The sequence below is a fragment of the Metopolophium dirhodum genome, chromosome 4, assembly GCF_019925205.1.
Source record: "Metopolophium dirhodum isolate CAU chromosome 4, ASM1992520v1, whole genome shotgun sequence".
NCBI lineage: Eukaryota > Metazoa > Arthropoda > Insecta > Hemiptera > Aphididae > Metopolophium > Metopolophium dirhodum.
In genome coordinates, this window is record NC_083563.1 from 35,804,955 (window position 1) to 35,829,727 (window position 24,773).

The 24,773-nt window shown below is 29.4% G+C and overlaps 1 protein-coding gene across 2 annotated transcripts; it reads right to left on the minus strand.

Moving 5' to 3' along the window:
• Nucleotides 1–2,929: 2,929 nt before the first annotated feature.
• Nucleotides 2,930–6,579, minus strand: LOC132943860 (uncharacterized). Of its 2 annotated transcripts, none has more exons than XM_061012988.1 (3): nt 6,337–6,579; nt 5,885–6,087; nt 2,930–5,677 (listed from the first exon to the last, which is right to left on the minus strand). In XM_061012988.1, exons 2-3 carry the CDS (start codon nt 6,084–6,086, stop codon nt 3,918–3,920), a joined length of 1,962 nt encoding a protein of 653 aa, XP_060868971.1. In that variant the 5' UTR covers nt 6,087; nt 6,337–6,579; the 3' UTR covers nt 2,930–3,917. The 2 variants fall into 2 exon arrangements, with proteins under 2 accessions (XP_060868971.1, XP_060868972.1); XM_061012989.1 differs by having other exon boundaries at nt 2,930–5,419; nt 5,498–5,677; nt 5,885–6,579.
• Between the last annotated feature and the right edge of the window lie 18,194 nt (nt 6,580–24,773).

Genomic DNA, 24,773 nt, shown 5'->3' on the forward strand with positions numbered 1-24,773 from the left:
CTTACAAGTTATCAACTATAGACCATTAAAAAAAAAAAAAAAAGATCATTAAAAAACAATATTATTTTCCAAACTAACTCATACTTCAAAAAAAGGTGGATAAGTGGATGTCACTCTGCTGTACGGTAGGTTACAAGTGGGTCACTGTAATGGATGGTGTTAAATTTGAATTCAATGATATAATATCATTGTATAAGAAAAACGATTCTGAGCGAAAACGGTCAGTCAGCCTATGGTATTACCAAGTATATTTGATGATATTATTGTGAATAAAGTAATTTATATATAACCTATTTACGTGGAGCCTTGTTTTAAATTTTCAATCCTTAGCCATAAAAGTTAAAAATTTATAAATTTTTAACTCCAAAATAATTAATAAATTATAAATTTGATAAATGTTGTCAAAATTTGAACTTTAAATGCTTATAAAAAAAAATTGTGCCTATATATTTTTAATATTTTTCAACTGCTATTAGAACGATATATCAGGAGCATTATATTAAATTTTCACGCTTTTTTACCCAACAAATAAAAATTTATTGATATTTATAGAAAAAAAACTAAAAAAATTAAAAACTGACAATGTCCGTAAACAGCTCAAAAAGAGTCAAAATATTTTCAACATTTTATGGTGTATAGAAAATGCTAATATAACATTCAGTGAAATTTTCAAGTATCTACAGTCATTCGTTTTTTAATTACAATAAAATAAGAAAATTGTTACATGAGAAATCGAGTAAATATCAAATGTTGTAAAAATATAAATTTCAGACGCTCATAAAAATTTAATTTAAGTTTCTTCTAGACATTTTTTTTTTGATAAAGGTAGACAAACTTATGAGTAATCTTATATTACATTTTCAAATCTTAGATTTAAAAAGAAAATTTTTTATGAATTCTCATCAAAATAATTTGCTATTTTTCGTGATTTTTCCGTATTTTGTCAAAATTTGAACTTTAAATGCTTATAATTAAAAACTGTGACTAAGGATTTTTAATTTTTTTCATCTGCCTTTGAAACAATAACCTGGGAGCCTTCTATTAAATTTTCAAGCTTTTTTACTCAACAGATAAAATTTTATTGATATTTATAGAAAAAAAAACTTAAAAAAATTGAAAACTGACAATGGCCGTAAACAGCTCAAAAAGAGTCAAAATATTTTGTAAATTTTATGGTGCATAGAAAATGCTAATATAAACATTCAGTCAAAATTTCATGTCCCTACGGTCATTTGTTTTAGAGTTACACCAAAAACCAAAATCGATTTTCTCGAAAACAGATTTTGCGTAAAAAGTAAACACTTTTACTGTCCTAAAAGGTGATGACAGACACAAAAATAAAAAAAAAATAAAAAAATAAATAAAAAAAAAAATAAAAAAATAAAAAAAAAAACACACATCATTGTAGAATCAATACATTCATCGCTTCGCTCAGAATCTAAAATGTAAAATTGAAAAAAGTTATTATTGCCAAGGACATTACATGGCTATAAACACACTCGAGACAAAATTATGCCATCCGTCTCCATAACCACAAATGTTCCATGAATCATGATATAAGAAGTTTCCATTAACTTTACATATTAATAATTATAATTTTGTTTTGTTTGAAAAAATGTCGTTAGTAATATGATAGGTTGAACTAATTTTCGCCAAAAACAAATCGTTATATAACAATTTATGGTAATGTTATTTCATATAATATTAGGTACTACCTGGCATGTTCTGTTATTAATGTGTAAGGCAAAACTGACCGTAGAACGGTGTGAATAGGTTCGTGGTGTACCTAAGTCCTAAATATTAAATAGCTTAAAATTAATCTAAATATTTTTAAAATTTAATGGTGTATATTATATATATTATGGTTCATTATAGTTTACGTAGTGATAATACGTGTCATGTGCCTACCAAATAATATTTTTTGAATATTGTTTAAAATTGAAATACCGAATTTTGTCAAAACTTGTGAACAAGAGATTTCTAAAAAAACATCGTGTCTTTATATTTTCAATATTTTATAGCTACGCATGATTTTTGATTTATGAGGAATCTTGTTTTCAATATCAAAATTTTTGACCAGACATAAACATTATTATCAACATTTATAGAAAATACAATAAGAAAATCAACAATTTTAAATGTCAGTAGATAACGCAAAAAGAGTTTAAATATTTTAAAAATAATAATACTATGTCTAGAAAATGCTAAAATAATATTTTGGGAACATTTCAATTGAAGCATTTTTATTGATCCAAAATGCGATAACATATACACACATGCACAAAAAAATAAATAATATTAGGGGCTGTTTTTATCTAATAATTGTTATTATTTTTAACTTCAATTTTGTTCTTATAGACGTTCATGATTACTTTAATATTAGTTTATAATAGGTAATACATTAAGAACTTTTGGCTTTAAAAGTTAGTTATTTCATGTTTCAAAAAGTTATCTTTATGAGCAATGTTATATTATATGTATTAAATGTATATGTATATAATATATCTATATTTAAAACTAAATAATTCATTAAAGCTGACTGATAATTACAAACGGATTACACATGGGTACCTACATTTGCGGTTGTACTGCGTATCATATTTAAAGACACAGTTAGATGATTCAAAAATACGGCCGAAAGTATATTACACAGTAGTACATACATAGGTACTATAATGTTATAATATATGCACATATTATAATATGAAACCGAATGGAACTTGTCGCTGTATATGTTGATACAATGTGTACATGCTGGATAATTTTGTATTAATTTTAAGTACGCTTTCGAATATATATCCATACTATAATCATGTTAGATTACAGTATTAAACCTTATGACATTCACATCATGTTTTTGTTTGTGATTTGATGACGAACAATATACGACATATTATAATAACTCCACCACTACTTAGGTAGGGGAAGGCGGGGCAGTACCGTACGGTTAAGCTTCCATGGCTTATGAATCATGTAATTTTTAACGAAATTAAATTTTTTAAACTGGTATATATAGAACAACTTATGGTCTATAACTTTTATTCGAAACTTTTTTGTATTTTTTTTTTTTAAATGTGTCTAATTTGCGTTTTACTTTTTTTGGGAAAAATACGGATTTACCCCAGGTGCGGGGTAAATCCGTATGTACCCTGGGGCAAAATCGTATGAGGATAATTTTTTATACCAAAACACAGTTCATTATATTTATTGGTAAATTATTAATTGGTATTGGTCTTTTGTTTAATTCATTTATAAAGTTTAACTAAAATTAGGCAGTAGGTAGTAAGCTATGTATGATTTCATTTTCATTAATTAAAAATGTACCTAAACATTGTTTTCAATTCTTCAAAATGTCAACAAATTAATAACACAATACAATATGCGATAAAACCTGCTCCCATTGGCAGTAGTACAACAAATACAACTTACCTAAGTACCTATAAAGTTATTAAAATAAAACAAAATCTTCTTTTAATATAAGAAATAAAAATGACCACACAAAATTACTTTTTAATAAAAATAATAACAAAATTTAATATGATAAATTTTTTTGGCAATTCTAGCTAGAACATAAACAGTTTATTATAATCATAAAAATAAAACAAAACCTTATTTTTTTATAAGAAATATAAATTATTATACCAAAATAACTTTTTTATAACTTTTCCAAAAAAAATAATAATGAAACTTAACATTATGCCTGCCTAGCACATAAATATAGTAGGTAAACATAAAATAATATGTAAATATTAAAAAAACAAAAACTTTTTATAACTTTTTCAAAAAAAAATAATAACAAAACTTAACATTATGCCTGCCTAGCATATAAATATAGTAAACAATATGTAATATAAAAATAAAACAAAACCTTTTTTTCTTATAAGAAATAAAAATTACCTTAATCAATAATGTTTTACTTATTTTTTTTTTATACAAAGATCACAAATGTAGGTCTTCCAGTTATCAACTCCTCCACAAAGCTCATGACACCATCTACAGCAATTTATACATTTAACCCATTTCTCTCCCTTTGAGTCTTCTTTGTATGGCATACTACAATATATACACTCTTCGTCGGCACTGTCATCATCATCAGTTGAAACACATAGCTTTTTGGGGTGAATTTCTTCTTCATCTGTAGAAGTGAATAATCTTTTTTTAATATTATTTTTCTTTTGTTTTTTCTTTGGCAGTGGTTTGCTGTTTTCTTTAGCTTCTTGGAGTTCTTTTTTGTATGGACTTTCAGTGATAATTGCTGTCTTTCCTCTTCTTCTTGATGATCTGTTAATATTTTGAGCTTTTGGTATTGGCAAAATAATTTCTGGAGATATAGTAAAAATCTGTTTTTCATTTGAAGAAAAAGTTGTATGTGGTGTTTCTAATACCAAACTTTGAGACAATAAAGATGAAACAGCTGCATTTTGAACATTATCTGCAGGTTGTTCAGTATTCAATGTATTAGCAGAGGAACTAGGTTGGGGAGTAGAATATAATGCAAGAGCACTATTATTATCAGCTGAACAACAAGGTTGTGTTTGGGTATCTAATGACATTTCAATATTATTGGTAGTTTCAGCTGGAGCAAAGTCAGAATTGTCAAATATGTCTGAATTAAATGGAGCTATACCAGTTTTTCTAAAACCAGAAATTGCATTTTTAGGAGTTGCTGCTTTTAGATATGCCTCACGAAAAATTTTAGAAATGTGGCGAAGACCAACAACTTGGCCTGGGTGGTTAAGTAACCACAAATCTAACTCTTGGCTATAGTATGTACTGAGTGGACCCATAAAGCTCACATCTAACGGTTGTAATTTGTGAGTTGTATGGGGAGGAAAACAAATGATAACTATATTATTTTTGCGGGCTACATCTATAACTTCAAGGTTTTTAACATGAGTAACATGACCATCTAAAAGCAATAAAATAGGGTTTTCTTTTGTGGGATGTGTATGCTTAATAAAATGATGAAGCCACTGCACAAATATTTCGGATTGCATCCACCCTGATGGATGACAAACAACCAATGATCCAGGTGGTGCTTCTTCTTCAAAATCTGGATTTAATCTGACTCTAGGGAATATTAATAATGGGGGAATATATGAACCCGATGCTGAAAAACAAATTGTCACTGTAACATTTTGACCTCTTTCAGCTGATGACAGTTTGCCAACTTGTCTTCGTCCCTTTTGGGAAATTATTTTGGCTCTACTTTTGGCTACATTTGACAATCCACTTTCATCAACATTAAAAATTTGTTCTGGCTTAAAGTGATGAGTCTCATAACATTTTTTTAACAAATCATAAAAACTATTCACCACCGGTCGATTGAAGCCCATAGCTCTCACAGCTGAAGTTGGTTCTGGGATCCGTACTGACAACTCTGGGTGCCTTAATAAAAAGCCTTTTAACCAATCTTGACCTACATAAAAAAAATTAAAAGATAATATAACAATAAACTTTAAAATATATAAATAAAAATAATCATTGCTTAATTCACCTGCTAAACCATTTGTTTTATTAAAATTATGAGCAATATTGTTTCTTTCGGCAAGTTCAAAGGCCATTTTTCTAAAATGATTTTGTGTTAAGCCAAACAAACGACTTTCCATGTCTTTTAAATATTGTACAAGAACATTTTCTTGTTCGATTGAAAATACTTTTTGATAATGTCCCAAAGCTATAACAATAAAAAATTATACTTTTAATTGAAAACAATTATTTCAGCACATAATTGACAAGTTTACAATAAGCACCCCCTTATAACTAAATAATATGTTATCTAATATCAGTAGAAAAAAATTGGTTTTCTTAATAAGAAATTTTCTGTAATAATACCTATATCAAACTAATTACCATAATATTGTGTAATCATTAAAATATATACCTTTTAATCCACACTGTTGTACATTTAATTTTCCTTCTTTAACTTTATTGACTCGATCCTGTAACGTTGAACGAGGAACTTCATAACGAATAGACGCAGCATCATAAGTCAAACTTCTTTCCACCACAGCTAATACAGCCATTTTCATATCATCTTCCAACCATGATTGTCTGTTTGATTTCCGAATATAATTACGAACCATACTAAGAAAAATAAAACAATTCAATAGGTACTAATAAATTGTTTAAATTCAACCATAGCAATTGTCAAAATATCAACGTAGTAAAACCGTACAGTGTATAACCATACGATTTTGCCCCATACGATTTTGCCCCACAAGACTATTAAAAGTTTTCGAGCTTTATATCAAACATTAAATTAATAAATGAATGCATTTATACAACAAATGTAAATTACACTTCATTAGCTATTGAATAATAAATATGACATACCTGAACAATTTTTTCGCATATAAAAATTCACTCTTTGAAATGTTGATAATATTTTAGTAATTGAAAGTAAAAACATAAAACGTATTTATTTTAAAAACGTGATATCAAAACAAGTGCACTATCATATTCAATAGATAAGCAAACAAAACGTTTCAAATCGGTGTCTTCAGTTTACCTCCATGATAACAATTATTGATAACATTCCGATAATACGATTTTGCCCCGCATACGGTAATACCCCGTCTTCCCCTACATTGTGTCGAGGACTGGGGAATTATACGAAAGTGGAAATGTGTAGACACACTGTATAGACTGCGTGTTTAGGTAAGTACTACCATAGTACTACTATAGTATACTACAACTGTCCATTGTATATTATACGGACGATAATGTTTAATGAATTATTGTAAGTCATGAGTTAAAAAGCAAATCATATATTATGTGCGATGCATATATTAAATATTTATATAATAGTAGGCATATAAATTATAAGTACAAACGACTAACCGAATGTGGGTGGTGGCTCTCGTGCATGAGATAACGCCTGTTTTCAACATTTAAAACAACAAATCCCGTTAAAATCATGAAATAAAAAAAAATCACTCATAGTATCTGTCTAGCATTATATTTGAAAGATGATCACGATATAGATAATAATATAAATAAATATAAATATAAATAGGTATATGAAGTATACGATCTAACAAATAGTTACTAAGATTATTATAGTTACAATATTCATGGGTAGATTACATTTTAATATTTAAATATAATGTATTTTCACGGTTCTTTGTTTCTAATAGTTTAAAATGGTCCAAAAATTAGAATTTAAATAAATACAAATCGAGGAATAAAATAGAGGTGATCACGTTTGGAAATATGCCCGGTACGATTGTACATTTTCCGAGTGTCAAGTGAATACAATGTACGAGCACCGGAACACACGCCAACTCACATGCGCAACAGGGAAATGTACAAATACGTATTGGAAAAATGTACAAATACGTGATTTATATTATGGTTTTCAAGTATATCATGGTTTAGGTTTACATTCTATCATCCTCTCGCATTACGTATTCGATATAATAATACCGAAATATTACAAGGATGTAGACCTATGCATAGGTCCGTGATGAAAAAAAATAGTCAATCGTAAAATATTTTTAACGAATTTTGAGTCCTATAATGAATTTGACCTTGGATTTACATACACGCAATACTTGTATACATTTAAATTTAAATTTAAAAACTGTTTCTTGTAGCAAAAGATCTAAAATACCATTCACGTGATTTTCCATAAATTAGGTACCAGGTACAATATACCTGGTACTTACATGATCAAATTAATGATAATGGTGACGTATCGCTGGAAACATGTTGCCATCGTCCATCACGATCAAAGGATTAATTATGTAGTTTAATCAATTGCGATAAGATGTACTGATGATCATTATGCGGGAGGCAAGGTCGTGACAGAAATTTGTTTTAGTGGGGAGAGGATTCGATATGTTTACTACGAGTAGCACGTATATCAAATGTATTTATTTCAATAGGTACTTTTTTTTTATACATTTGTCAAAAACTCGGATGGTTAACACCCAAATCATCCCCATAGGCACGCCCGTGATCTCACGAGTGTATCAAATTTGGATATTAATCCTACACTCCTTAACCAGGTGTGCGATGATGATAAATTAGTGGTACAGTGAAAATCTGTTCATTTCGTAACATATAACTTACTACTACCCACCTGTAGAAATTCAGACTGCGTATTAGGAGCTTTGTGTCTGGTTGAACTCGCACTACACTGCTATGCGATCGACTATTCACTGAAATTGTTGGTACTTTTTTAAGTGTCGGTTTCACAATAACAAAATAAAAATTATCATTGTTATGTGTTTATATGTATAATATGTGATAAACGTATAGATATGTATTTAAATATTTCGGTTGTTTGTCGTTAAATATACAATAATAACAATGGTTTTCTCTACTAATAATATCACAAGATACCTGTTCGCTTTTGAACTTGGTCATTGTGCATAGATAACAATTTTTTTTCGTATTTCACCTCCAATATGCATATTTCTTATACGTCACTGCTCATTATGAACGTCATAATTACTGATATTGAAATATTGAACAGCATAATATATTAATATAAACCCAGCTGTATAATACATAGGAGTTTCAGCAAGACCGGCAGACCTTCAATTTTATGTCATTAAACTGGACACCTAAACCACGCCACCATAGCCAGTGTTATACAAAACAATATATTCTGCTGTGTAGGTCGGCTTGTTTATTTAAAATAATATACTTAGTCAAATAAAATAATAAAATAAAACGCCTATACGGCTGTAAGGTATAAAAAAAAAATATTACGATAAAATCGATCAAATAATAAATAATATCATTTATAATAGGTATATTCTGTATATTCGATTTGAAAATATGGAAAATATGATTTGTTTTTAGTATATCATATTGTAAGCGCAGTAATTTCATATTATTTTAAAATATACGATATTGGCATGGCAAGGTTGAGGGAGGGTCACTCTTGGGACTTGCACAAATAACACAGTTTAACAAAGTTTTGTGATAAACATTATTACACGCAATATTATTATTAGAAAATATTTTTTAAAACCTTTAAATTAATAATAATTTATTATTATATTGCTTTTCATTGTACGTCGTCTTTAAGAATTACGAATAGGCACATGGAAAGGTGAAACTGCTGCAGCTGCTGTGGACAAAACCTATATTAATGCCTTATTATGAACACTGTGGTAGTTAAAAAAATGTTATGAACAGTTGTGTAGCAATAAGTATTGAATATAATATAATAACCTTATAGTTGATGCTTTAAAAATTCTAATCCATTTCCATAATCATGGCTTGGAACCTTCGTGTTAAGTTTTTCAGTCCTGTTGTAGGCTTTAAATATTAAATATTTTGGATTTTTTATTTCGTTTTGGACTGTGCATAAGTGTATACAATATATTACCGGCAATGATGATAATTCATAAATAACAACATTTTCTATAGGGAATGTCTAAAACGCCTTGTTATCATTTATTACAAAATGTCCGTATAGTTTATCAGGTAGTTTTATAATTATACACATTGCCGATGAATATAATATAGTAATTCGTATGAAGATTTCTATGCGATTTGTATACTATTATAAATTATAATATTCAATAAGTTCTAGTCTGGGTTTGCAGACTGGCTCACCCAATGCGCCCGTCCATTTTTACTTGAATGTGTACACTTTACACGTAGTTATTATACAATTCCTTATTCACAAAATGAGATATTCGTTCGGAAGTTATTGGTTTAGAATATTACGGGCCACAGGGATTTAAAAAATGTAAATTACAAAATCCAATGTAAGACTTATAACTTATAAGTGTAGTATAACATTTAACTTAAAACGATATAATAGAATAGTTAAAATGAATTACGATTTTATAAAAAAATATTGCCCTTTAACTATCATATTGTCTAAAGAGCTTCAGATACTATTATTGATCATAATGCTTAATCAATATTCACATGTTGAGAAATATTAGATTATCATTTTCTACATTTATTAGACATTTAGGCATTTTCACAAACGACTATAGGAAATATAATATTAATTCCTACTTAAAACAGTAAATTTAATTATTTCCTAGTCATTCTGCGCAGTGCCTTACTGCCTTGTTATCATCATTGCCAGTAACAAATACTTGTACCAGCTATAGTTTTTGAACAGCAGTCCAATTTCAGCGCCGTCGTCGTCGTCGTCGAAATAAGAATTACGGCACTTTTTCCGTAATATATACCTAATATATCTATTAAACTTTGTTTCACTGTTTGCCAAAATCCCCGTACAGCGCGAGGGATTAAACGTTAATGAAACTCCGCCTCTGCTTGTCATATACGAGGGAGACAAACATTTAAACCGACTGGCGAGTGAGCAAGCTTACTGGGCGACTTTTTTGAAACATTTTGAGTTTATATACAGCATAATATTAAATATATAGTGGGCGAGCGAGAATTATAAAAGTGTTATTTATTCTATTTATATCTTAATCTTCAGACTCCAAGTATAAATTATTATATTTACTATATTTGTGTATTAAAAAAAAAATATATATCATAAATACGTCATTTACCATACAACATACCAATAATATAAACCAACGATAAGGTATAATAACACGATACGCGCTACGCTACTACCTACTACCCATACCATTGATTTTCTATACCCATATACTTACAATATAATATAACACACATAAACTTAATAAACAAAATCGATTCGAAATAAGCATCTTAGAATTGTATGAAGTATTGACATTTTCAATATTCCTACCGGGAGCCGCGATTAATGAAGGTGACTCGTTTGCATCTTACTTTCAACCATCACCCGGTGCATAATCTTCGGGAAATATAGGCAGCGAGTTTTCCCAGGAAAATTGTACTTCGGTGTGTTCTATGGGGAGGCTCGTTGTGCAAGACTTTTTTCGTTAAAATGTTGACACATCCTATATATTCACGCACTCGTCGACGGTTGGTAATAGATCTAAATTTGTCGTAAACCGGGCAAATATCTAAATATAATATTATGGTTGTGTCCTGACAATTCGGACAGCGGCGGTGGTGCAATACAGTCCTGTAGAAAATGTATGGCGTCTACAGTTGTTGTACGACTGTATAGCGATTAGTGATAACCGACCAAAAACATTACGGTTGCCCGCTCGCTTGCATTCTATACACAATAGTGTTTTGGACAAAAGTCACCTGGTCTGATGAGGTTGCGGGCGCACGGAGGACTGTGGGTTTATGGTGCCTCACTGTGGAATTAGTGATAACCGACCAAAAACATTACGGTTGCCCGCCCTCTCGCATTCTATACACAATGGTGTTTTGGACAGAAGTCACCTGGTCCGATGAGGTTGCGGGCGCACGGAGGACTGTGGGTTTATGGTATCGCATCTGTGGAATTCGCAGGCAGACGTGTTCGGAAAGTAGTGGCCGAAAAATTTATCGGCGAAATCCGGTGACATTTTTCTGTATAATATACGCTATAGGTTTTACTGTGAACGAGATAACAGCCGGACATATATTTAATCACGGTATAGGCGAGCGGGTATTCCCAATATTTTCCGTGAGTATATCCACGAAGCAGTCGTCAGCAAGTATTTTCTTCGCATCTCACTCCACCGTGACATCTTCCTACTCTCAATCGCACTGTTTTCACGTTTTTGTTTTGATTTCTCACATCCCCAAATGCGTACATGTGTACAGAGCGTTACTGGGCAATTTTCAGTGCGATGAAATTACAACCACAAATCTTGACGCACAACGACTAGTCATTACTGAAAATAACTGATTGCCGACATTGACGGTGACATAATATCATGTATTATTATAATATAGTGTTGTGCAGTGGTGAATCGAGTCGAATACGTACCGCTTTTTTTCCCATGATTACGCGTCGGGTGACATGTAAATATAACATGTACAAAGGCTATATTATTCACAGATCATTTGCAAGAATAAACAGTTTTACATGATACTGGAACCGTTATTTATAAATTAATATGTATTGTGTTTATTGTATAGCCGTATAGAGGTAGGTAGGTATTTAAAACGTACATAGGTATTGCAAAATGAGAGTAAACGTTGGTAAAATATTCGTTAAACATAATATTGTGTGACGATTGTTATTTTATGCATTATTATGACACATTAACACGTTAAAATAGCATCCAGCATTTTGATCTTGCATTGTCATCGGTCAGTTTATAAGATATCTCAACCCATATGACTATATGAGTATTTCGGTATGATCTAGGTAATTATAATGGACCTAAGTGTCCGGTACTGCGCCACACCGGTGTCGCTGTACGTCTGTATCATATGGTTCGCACTTCGCGACGCAGTCGATCCAGACATCGTTGGTATTCTGACGAAGTTACGGACATCGAAGGATGTTTTTGGCATGATTGTTAACTATAGTAAAAATATCGAATGTGCTCCGATAAACAGGATCATTGGCAATATTATTTATAGTACTTTCATTACAATTGTATCGTTGTGCGCGGTTCGATTTTAACGAGGAAAATATTGTGTAATATTTTAACAACTAATATGAGTCTCCAAATAGTCGGTACGTAAGTAACAACGAGGAGGTTGTTTTTTTTTTTAAACAGAGTACCCCATTGATTGGTATGGGCCAGGAGATTAGAAAAGTCTAGGGATTGGGGGCCTCATTTAAATTCTCAGGAGGGGTGTGAACACACGACACAGTGCTGAGAAGGAGTTGAGAAAGCCAATTGATCGTAAACAATATCACCATCCAGTGACCCAATGATGTCTTGTTCGCGTTTAGCTTACACTGTATTTTAAATAATATTGACTATACAATAATATACTACTATTTAGTATTTAGTGTCCTTCATACATCCGCAGACATCGCGATCCTATAATCATCAGGACAGCCACCGGCATTGAGTTAAATCGATAAGGACACACGATAAGGATCACCGCCGCCGAATGGGCGATAACATAATATTATAATATATTATAATTTATAATAAAATAATTTTAAATTCTGTTTATTCCAAAATGTCTATTAATGACGATCGTAAAATATAATAAACGTTATCATAAAATCTGAAATTACAAATACAAGGGATGTTAAGATAAATGTAATTGTCAATTAGGAAAGCGGCAGTGTCAAACTGGGAGAGATGCCTTTGTTCAAAAACTAACATAGGAAATACCATCTATCAAATAATTATTAATTATTGTAGCAATAAATAATAATGAAAAAAAAATATAGGTCTCATGACTAAGAAATGTATATATTTATTAATTCAACCAAAATTCATAAAAATACGATCGTATCCACAAAACATGCATTTAGGAAAAACAACAGTGTATGTAATTTAAAATGAATATATTACGAGCTTTGATATTTGCCAAATAATTAATAATTTTTATTCACTAAATAGTACATTTAATTTTACTAAATGACATAATATTAAATTGCCCTTAGAGTCTACATTTTATTATAGTATGGCACATTGTTATTGAAAATCAATTTGATGAGACATCTCTGCACATATTAAAATAATAAAATGTAGTTAGTAAGCACGTTTAACAAATTATTTCTCAATACGAATAGGATTTAAATTTATTAAATTGTGGTTGTTTTTTAGTAAAATATTTATTTCTTTTAAACACTTAAAATGGTCTAAGTAAAATCATATATTACACATAATATGGTAATCATTGAATTAGTATATTACCATTGTGTCTATATAATTTTTCAAAATTTTAAATTTTGTATTAGAACAACTTAAACAATTTTTTGACGAATTATAATAAAAAACACACTAAATTATTGTAAAACCAATACATTCTTCACTCTTAGGTTATACAGCTTATATAATTCCGCATCATATGGATTAGACTATTATAATCTATATTAAGTTATACGATCAACAGTATTAAAAACTAAATGTTTACCAAACTATTACAAATTATCAATAGACAGAGTTGGGAAAAATGAATATACATTTTAAATATATTTTACATTTTGTATTTTATGGTTCGTAACATTTGAAAATTGTATTTTGTGTTTAAATTTATAATTAAAAATTAATACTGTCAATATTTTGTATTTTAGACTCTGATTATAGATGACCATATGATATAAGTAGAGATAAAAAAAAAAAACGTATGTTCCTTATAATTACGATTGTTAAAATAACATAATTTTAGTCTTCTTATATTTTTAAATAAAAAATAATAAAATGGTCAAAGCGCGCGGACGCGATAATAAGTCTCTTCAAATAAAATAGTTATAACTTTTATTAAAATGAAACATTTTATTATATATATATATAATATGATACTAATATAATACAATACTGTTAATTGTAAAATAAAAATCGTACCTATACATTAGAATAAGAGTGAAAATGTGTTAGTACTTCTTTTCTTCAACAACAAAGACCATATGGGTTTTTATTCATGGATAAATAGACTTTTTTCCGTGATGCGATGTTAAAATATGTAATTGGGTGCCTGCCAAAAATACTTTCGTAACTCTATGCATACAATATCATGGTCACGAAATGGTTATTAAATGTATTCATATAAAAAATATATTAGTCGTTTATTTTTTTGCGTAGAAAATAAATGAAAATATATTTTACGAATGTTGAAATTCTTACAATGTGCGATTCTATCCTGTTTAAGATGAATTATAATATTTATATAAAGTGCTCACTTTACTTCACTCTAATGCACACAGTATATGTAAAAACCGGTTTATATAGAAGATACATCAAATACATTTCGATTTTTTTTTTACAATTTTATCATCTACAAATGTTTGTGGTCGTTATAAATCAGATCTTGAATTGACGTGTTGAAGCGCTCATCCAAATTCGATATTATTATAAGGGCTGCCCAGTGCCCACCAAGAAGCCAATATATTTTCACGACAAACAAAGAAAACCCCCAAAAAAGTCTCTAAATGTTCGAGTAGCCAAAGTTCCAGATATTCATTCTCAGCCAAAAATTAAACATATTTTTCAGAAGGTACTAAAAATCAAAATTTACATTAAAAATTATATAATATTTTATCACAATAGTATATTTTTAATTTAAATTCTATACCAATATCTATTCTTTTATCCTTCTTGAAATGTGCATTCATTGCTAAAAGAACTATCTCTCCTTAGTCTATCCCTGTTTATTATTTTCACACATATAGTTGTCTTCGTTATCTGCTCTTATTAATACCTCATTAATTTAGTTTTCAATATACCTATAGCTAGTATTTAATTTTAATAGCTACAATATAAATTGTAACCTTTAAAAATATGTTGTACATTTACAATAGTATTTTCTAAAATCTGATAAGAAAATTTGTATGGTTAATATTTTTATTTGATCACCTTAGGTGACCAGGTGACAGTTCATTTTAGATCATGATACGGTACTCAGTGTGATCGATATACCGCGGCCACTCAATAATTTCAACGCTGTTGGTGTAGTGTTATAGAATTATGCAGTTTATTTCTATCATACAAATTATGTTATACAAATTGAGGGATTGGAGATCATAAGCCAGAGGGTCCGAGACTTTCGGTTCTATGGGCAGGACTCCAATCACAATCTTGGGAATAGTATACGGTTTGTTACATCGTTTGGGTTGGGGTGCGTTGTATTACGTCCGGCCCGATTGAGCAAGTGCCGTTGGCTGGTAAGTATCGTCCGGGAAAGCGTGGCCTCAGCAGGCGCACTGGGAAGGAGGGTGTCGTATTAGCCCTAAAAAGGGCTATTTTAGTGCTAGCCCTGTACGACTACTACTCGCACAGTCGGAGAGTTTGTTGAACTTAGACGGTCTTGAAGATGATCTTCGTGCGGAGTCACGGAAACTTAGCCTACACGACTATAATATGCGTACAGTGGGCGATACTTCGAGAACGTTTGTCGGGCGTTTTGATAACAGTTGCCGATAGCCGATTATAGTTCTGAGTGGTATGCCACGTGAACGACGACAGTCGTGTAGGATGTTCAATTTCTTGAATCAGCATATTTTTATTTTTTCTACTCGGCTAAAACTTGATAAATATAATATTGTTATTTATGCATTTGTGGATATTCAGGTAATAGGTACCACTATAACCACGCCATATAAAATATAAATGTATAATAGATATTGTATTTTCTATCATTAAATTAAATGAAAACTGTTGTATCTGTTTAAATTTCGTTGTTTGTGCATTTAAACGTAATTGTATATCTTAATTTTAAATCAAATGAAGTTCCCATGATATGATTTAATTTAATTGTAAAATATTATAATTTTATAATTAATTAATACATTTACATAATGATATTGTGTATATGCAACGGATTATTACGATGACCAAATATTAATAAAAAATTTAAAATAATTATAGTTAACAACTGTCATTAATTTTTTACTTTCGTATATCTATAATAAAAACTATGACAAATACGGATGTGTCATTTCGTTTATCATAAATAATTGATGGAATGTTATAATTTTGGGTTTAAAACGCGCAAAATGAGAAATACAATATATAATATGTGGGCGATGTACCCCCTCAGTCTAAAATATTATTTTGGCCATTCGGGGCATATATATTTATATACTATTTGTTAGTATTTTTAGATATCTGTGTGGTAATTTAAGTGAAACTTTAAAGGTATATTCTGTCACTTTACCAAAGAGTAAATATTATATCATAATCAGTAATTTAATATTACTAGTATGTATTTGATATATTAATATATCATGTGCATAGGATTATTATTAGACATTATCTTCACCGTTATTATCAGTTCAATACGTTTGCGTACCCGTATATTCAAAACATTAGTACCTATAAAAAAAAAAAACTGTTTAATTTGAAAATTGTACTACGTTTATTCTGGTATAACTGTTATAATAAGTCTAAATAAAAATATTTTAAATATTTAGTGATGGGCGATGGTGAGAACGTTTTGCAATGTCAAAATTATTGACAACGCTGTCCGTCATAATCAAGTATAAACCGCGGCCTAATATACCATACATCTTTGTCGCTTTAAACTTTCAAAGACTCAAAGTACATACCCAGACTAGCGTGGCGGCATAAAAAATAAAACAATAGTTTGGGCCACATAAAGACAAAATGTATGAAGGGCCTTCTGGTCCTCTCGAGTCTCAACTGATCTCAATATCTCACAACCTCCCGAGCGAGCCCCCGACATAATGATAATATGTCTATCGTTATTCGTTATAACACAGTAATGTGTTGTAATTTGTAAGCCTTTATATTTATACTTATGATGCGCTGGACGAAGAAATAATTATCACACACTTATGCAAGTCGTATGGTGTCGTGTATAGTGTCCTCACCGTGTGCGCGTGCAATAGATTTATACAGGTGTCAATTAGTATTCCGAGTCGAGTAATAAAATACAGTTTTTCCATCGGACTAATCGAACCGGGGATTGGTTCTTTATTATTACTATTTTGGTGGTGTTCGATCTATCCCCACATTGTAATAATTAGTCATGCATTCAGCGTACAACGGAAGAAGTTTATTGTTATTTCATTAGTTTTACATACCTAATATATACATTCATAATAACTATGACTTTTGTTTGCATAATCTATATTATGTCATAACGAAGAATAGTGCGTAAATAATATGCTCAGGTGTCGAATATTATGTTGATCGGTGTTCAGTCCATAAATTAAATATTTATTATATTCATTAAAATGTATATACGTGACTATACACGTGGTACTTCTATGTATGATAATAATATGGTGGTCACTATATAAATATTAGATGGCTATAGATTTTTACTGATGTCATCGCTATCGGTTGTTTGAATGAGTATATTATACCCTATTATAAGTAATATAAATGTTATTATGCACAGCTAAATATGTATGTATAAGTTGTACGCTTAATTAAATGCATTACAATTGTAAAAAAAAAAGATGTGTAAAAATTGTAAGCTGAATAATCGTGCTGTATACAGACATTTTAAATTTTAAATTTTTTTAGGTATTTTTCCTAAAAATATCAATAAAATTTTATTTGTTGGGTCAAAAAGTGTCACAAATTAATACAAGACTCGTGATATATTTTTACAATAGTAGATGAAAAATATTAAAAAAAATACACAGGCACGTATTTTTATAATCATTTAAAGTTCAAATTTTGACAAAATTCATCAAATTGAAAATTTACAAATTATTTAGTAGTTAAAAATGTATGAAATGTTCGACTTTTATAGCTAAGGATTAAAAATGTAAAACAAAGTTTCTGGTAAATAGGTTAAAATAAATATAAATTGCTTTATTCACAATAATATCATCAAATATCGGTATACTTAGTAATATCGTGGGCTGACTTCGCTCAGAACCGTTTTTCTTATACGATATGATATTATATATCGTTGAATTGAAATAAACACAATCCATTACAGTGACCCACTTGTAACCTACTGTACAGCAGAGCGATACCCACTTGCCGACCTTTTTCGCATAATTTTATGTATCGTTCTCAAATCATATTTTATTTATTATTTTACTACTTTATGTAGGTACCTCTATAATAATATATATACAGTTTAAATAGTAAAACGTGCTGGATATATATTATGTATACGTACCTATATGATGTATATGTGTTATTGTTTTTTAAAATTGTAGTATATTTCAGTTGTTAACTTTTCGTCAGTGTTAAAAAAATCTCAATGTTAAATAAGTGTATTTGGTAGCTATATCATAATAATGTATATGTGTATATTTTATAAATTTGAAAATAGAGCAACACCACGCCCGACCCGATGCTACTACGGCTATTGAATATTTATAAAATCGTTTATGAAATCTAAACAACGGAACAATATACAAAATACGTGGAAAATGTTTTCACCACTTAGGGGAAGATTTATACATGCAGTACCTAATTAAGCGTCGTCTACTGTCTGCATTGTATCGTATTTTTTTTTTATTTTTTTTTATTATTACGTAGTAAGTGCATAATATTACGTTTAGGTTTATAGGATTTAGCCATAATAGTATTCCACAGAAAAAGCATCATTATTCATTATCAATATTCTCACTTCACTCAGAGTCTATTTAGTGCACATACAGTTTATGATACACCTTTCGAAAATATGTATTATGATTTATGAGTGTACTTCATGGTATGTGATTTCTTCGTCTAATAAATTATACGTTTTTAACTTCGGATGAACGTATTGTACTACACAAGAAATGTAATTCTTAGGAATAAAGGGTGCGAACGTTCACAACATTGTTTTTGTCGGGTATATTATGCTATCGTAATTTTATGTCAAGACCATTGGGTTTTATGGTAAAATTTCTTTGCCACAGAGAAGCATGTGAGTGTTTGCAAATTAACCATTATTATTGTAACATTCAGACGAACGACACCAAAGTAAGTTAGGTAAGACCTTGACGTGAGTTTAAATTACAAGAGAGGTCAGTGGTTCCAAAAAAAAAATAAAAAAAATATGTATGCGCGACGCGGCAGAATATGTTATTTCACTTTCAGTTTCTTTTGGACACAGAAGACTAACTATAGTTTTAGTTCACTAATATCATATTATAGTACAAATTAATTCCTGTCGCGTTTTTATTTAATCTCAATATGAATGATAGATGGCCCAAAGTAGATAAGTTGTAGGTATGTTACTAAGAAATAACTTAACTGTCCAATTTAAGTTTAAAATATCTATTATGTTTTCATCTTTAATTGCAATGATTTCAAGGTAACTGTTTGTTGACTGCGTATTTTTTCCTTTAGTTAAATTTAAAAGAAGGATCTCAATATGTAATTTCGAGTGTAATTAGTTTAGTTTATGTTACTGTCTTTATCCATTCATTTAGTTTAACTGAGATATTTTAATTTGTTTATAATTATGTATCTTATACGTATTATAATAATGTATATAGTATATACTGTATATAGTAGGTACAAACAGTAATACAAAAAATGTAAAAATATTAATTTTTTTTAAGATCTTAGGAATCAATGTTTTAATACTTAAATGATACAATTGAATATTTTTTACAATATGTATAGTATGCAATACATAGCACCAAGTACCAACCATCAAATAAGAAAGGTCTGAAAGAAATTGTTATATGTTTACTTTCTATTTTTCAAGACATCCTATATGTTACAGTATATAATCACAATACCGACATAAAAGTTTAATTTTAAACTGATTTTATTATGTATATTTTAATAATCAAATCATTTCAACTTAATTTCACATCTATAAAGTGGGCGCTAAATATTGTTTTATTAAAATATCTTGAACACTTGTTTTTATAATGAAATCTACAATAGTATGGATATAGTTCTGAAATACCTAGGTTATGGTAGCATTATTTTCTTAAGATAATTGGTTTACATTCATAAAAACTTGATCGATATCCTGCGATTAAATACAGTTTTAAATTGCATAACGATTATGCGTTTAAGATAAAATAATAAGTCATGTAAAAAAAAATATTATATAAATTAAATTGAAAATATTTTCTTTACGTTAGTACCAACGTTGATTAAAATATATAAATACTGCACAGACTATATAGTATTCAAATCCATGGGTCATTTATTTATTGCATTTATAGGGCATAAAACCAAACACATAATATAATATTATAATCTCAAGTCAAAAGAAATTAAACATGAAATACATACAAACAAATAGTATTATAAATATAAAATGTAGAAGTGTACATCAATTTTAGTTCTTTTTACCATTATTTTAACGCTTCATTGGTAACGTAATGAATTCGCAATATTCCCATTTTCAAAATATGATCTCTTTAAGTGCATCGTGCGTCGTCACTACATGATTCATATTATAGTAGTTTGTTCTTACCCGTAATTACACGTTGCATTATCCTTATAATATTATAGTGCCTGTTGTATAGAAGGGATCCATACCTGCCATGTCCTGGCCTGATATCGTTAATTGTTACTCATTCATGTCTTGGTAATTGCATACCCTCCACATTTTGGCTGGGCTCAGCGACAAGGTCTTTATTAGTAACAATTCAAGCTATACATGTTTAATGATAGCATACAAAATATATTGAATAAGTTTTAAAATTTAATTCGTTTTTGTTTTTAAATCAAAAAAAAATGTAAACTATCTGATAAATTGTATTATTTAAATCGTTGATTCAAGAGGAGCATATTCTCGTTATGACGTTATATTTGAGAGCTGAATTCTATGTATAAAATAATGTTACAATAAACACAGTGTTTTTCAATATATCATACAAATTGTTAACTGTGAAGTATAGAGTACCGATTTATAGTACTTATATACATAAAACATTGTCACACACCAAGTTTGATATATATTAAATATTTAATTGAATATAGTCACCAACAAACGATAACAATAAGTAGATTATTGTCACATAAATTATGCGTTGGTAATACACCTATAGCGTTTACAAATGCATTGACTGTGGCTTTTTTTTTTTTTTTTATAAATTCGTGTTTCAAAATGAATTCCAATTGAGTTAAGTACGCGCTGAATAAGAAATCAATTACTTAAAGGGTATATGCACATTATGTTATATAATAATATACTCCACGGAATCATATACATTATTAAATACGTCGTGTAATATATTTACCTAAATAATATAGTGAGTTTTTATATACATGTCATGTACTCGTGTTAACAATAGAGTTTACGAAGTATCTATAGTATAATAATATGATTATTATATAATATGGTCGTCGCCGTCGTTATCGTCGCCTGTGCACACACCGGCTACAGCCTACAATTATAATATATACGAACGACAGACACTTCGAAATGCGCCATGACAGCAAATTCAAGCAATGGGTTACCTTGTTTTGATATTTTCAAATGCTTTAGTGGCGAAAAACAACGATATTATATCTGAAAGTAGTGCCGACTGTTACGATAACACACCGTCTTATATCAATCAAATTATACATTTTACGGATGTGTTCTATATTATCACACTATAACATTTCACTATAAAGTTGAATAAAAACAACAACGATATAGTGCGTTATATTGTAAACGCTGCAGCATCGCTTGTTTTACGTACATTGGTACCTACTAATCATTCGTATAATTATCGTAAATAGAAACACGTCATACTGAAGTTTATTATGTTCGATAGAATAGGATACGCGTGGAACGGTCCCAGATGTAAGTGTATATTATGTTATACTTGTTGGGAAGTTCATTATAATCTTTTTTCGAAATTTAATAAAAAAAATAAATAACAGAGAGTTTCATTAACGTTGCGATTGCCTTGCGCATAAAAACCACAAAAAAAAGCGTCCAATCATTGATATTCGCAATAATACTAACCTACTGTTGCAGTCATAAAGATATCGCGATTAGATACAATTTGAATGAAAGCGAATGATTGTCGCTTGCACGTGACAAACGTAAAATTATTTCGTCATTATGTGCGTTTTTTTTTTTTAGGTATTTATATTGTAACCTTCAATATTGTTGCTATTCATTGTATTTAAGAAAAAAAGAAATTAATAAAACCGTTAGCGCTCGTCGTATTATTATTATATGGAGTATAGGCACCCATACACACCTGTGCACTTCCTCACCTGTATGTACACTCGTCAATATTTCCGAGGACTTTTAATACATAATATATAACACACAACGTCGAAGAGTCAATAATATGATGTAAAATCTTGAAATATTTAAAACGCCGTACGTCGTCGTACACGTGTTTACACAAATAGGTACCCAAGAAAAAAAAGTCAACCGTTCTTACCTTGGCGGGTAGGTCGTAAAGATATTGACACGTTATTATTATTACTTGTTTCCCTATCCAACCACGACAAAACAACTCGTCTAGCGTATAAAAACCGTCGTAGTTGTTTTCGAAAACAAAAGCACATTATCATAATTGATTCTATAAATTCGTCATTCAAGGAATATTCTATGGTATATTTTTCGGTGAGGTATTTGTTTTCTTTTGCCGTGTCCTGCACAGTGATTGGGAAACAAAAGCTTCAACAAAAAAAAAAAAAAAAAAGGTGACCAAAACACTGAATACATTATTAATAGACCTTTAAACAATGACCTCGCTTTCATACGAGTTTACGCACTATATTTCGCCCGTGTTCAATGAAATATTTGTACAAAATGTACACTTTGATTCCGAAATATATTTTTTTCACTTTCACTTTCCGAGTGCGTGAGTGTGTCTTAGGTTATAATATAATATTACCTTCTCTTGCAGTAATTCTTCTATAAACCTCTGATTGTTGAATACCACAATAATTACATTTTTTTATTATTTGTCCCGTTTAGACAGCATTCAAATGATTTAAATTTGATGTTATACGATGCATACGATGTTTCAGTACACTGTACAGATATATTTGACAAGATTAGGCTGTTAAATAATATTTTTCTTCACAATTATACCAATATTACCTGTATTATGAATTATACATTTTATTAATGCGTATAAATTCATAAATTGTTAATTTCATTCTGGATTTTGATAACGTGTATTTGAAGCCTCAACGCAACTAGCAAACTATTTTTACACTTAGATAAAAATGTAATACCTACGCATGTTTGCCTAGAACATTATTTGTGTCAAGGCCTTTAGTGAAATCACCTTCAATTTAACTTTTAAGGAAGAGAAAATGTTATGCATAGATTGATTTCCGAATCTTAATAAAACTCATCACTAATAACTATTCACCTATAGAATTTTTTTAATGTTCAAGTTGAACAAGTATATTTCGATATTGGTAATACAGATTATTAGTATACTATTTACTAGTATACACTGTTAGATAAATATTATTATATTATATTATCGGTGTTTATATTATTTTATATTCTGTAACTATAATATGTTAAACTATAAACAAATTTTTACAGTTATATATAATACAATTAATTAAATTTACAGTATTTTAATATTGTGTTATTGTTATAGCTTACTAAATAATTTATCATAATATATAATAATATCGATGATATAAATAGTTATCAGCCACATTAATAGATAACTCAAGGGCATATTAAATAATTTTTATGTATTTTAAATTTTTAAAAATATATAACAATATTTCAATAATTTAATTTTCAATGTTCGTATTATACAGCGATGCATAGAGTAATATTAGAATGACTCGAGACAAATATTAATGTAGGTATAATAATATGTACATATTGTATCTATATCATATATGGCTATATATAATAATGCATGACCTAAATCATATCACAAATATTTTTAAACACTAAATTAATTTATAACTAAAAGATAAAATTGTTGTATGAAAATGTCCAAAATAAACTATCGTTGTTGAATTTGAAACAAACGGTACAAACGGTACCAATATAGGTAAATAGGTCATTCAAACGCGATGTGATAAAATTGGTGAAGATTACATTAGAGAACTTGACGGTTACCCCACCAATTTTTTTTTAAAACAATTTGAAACACGCTGCGCCCACACAATTTCAGATTAGATCTTACCAAAATAGTAAAATTAAGTCTAGTAATAGGCATTATTTGAAGTTTGGACCTTGGATAGTATTTAATTACACTAAGGTTCTAGTTAAGATACTTATTATATTTTTCTTTATTAAATAATTAATATATTGTTTCATAATATACTTTATAGTGTACACTTGTAGGGACCTAATTGAAGATATTTTCGTGTAACAAATTGTCTCCCTCTTTTATTGTAATTTGTACGAGTAACTAGTAAGTGTAACAAATGGTGATTGGTGGCCTCTACTGTTTCAGCTATGCTAGTGAATTCGGGGATATTATAAAATATTATACTCTGGTG

What these genes read in the sequence shown, in the direction of transcription:
- LOC132943860 (XM_061012988.1), bottom strand. Translation starts at nt 6,086, where the DNA reads ATGGTTCGTAATTATATTCGGAAATCAAACAGACAATCATGGTTGGAA. An exon ending in ACAACAGTGTGGATTAAAAG is followed by an intron (nt 5,678 to 5,884) that starts GTATATATTTTA and finishes TTATTGTTATAG; the next exon opens with CTTTGGGACATTATCAAAAA.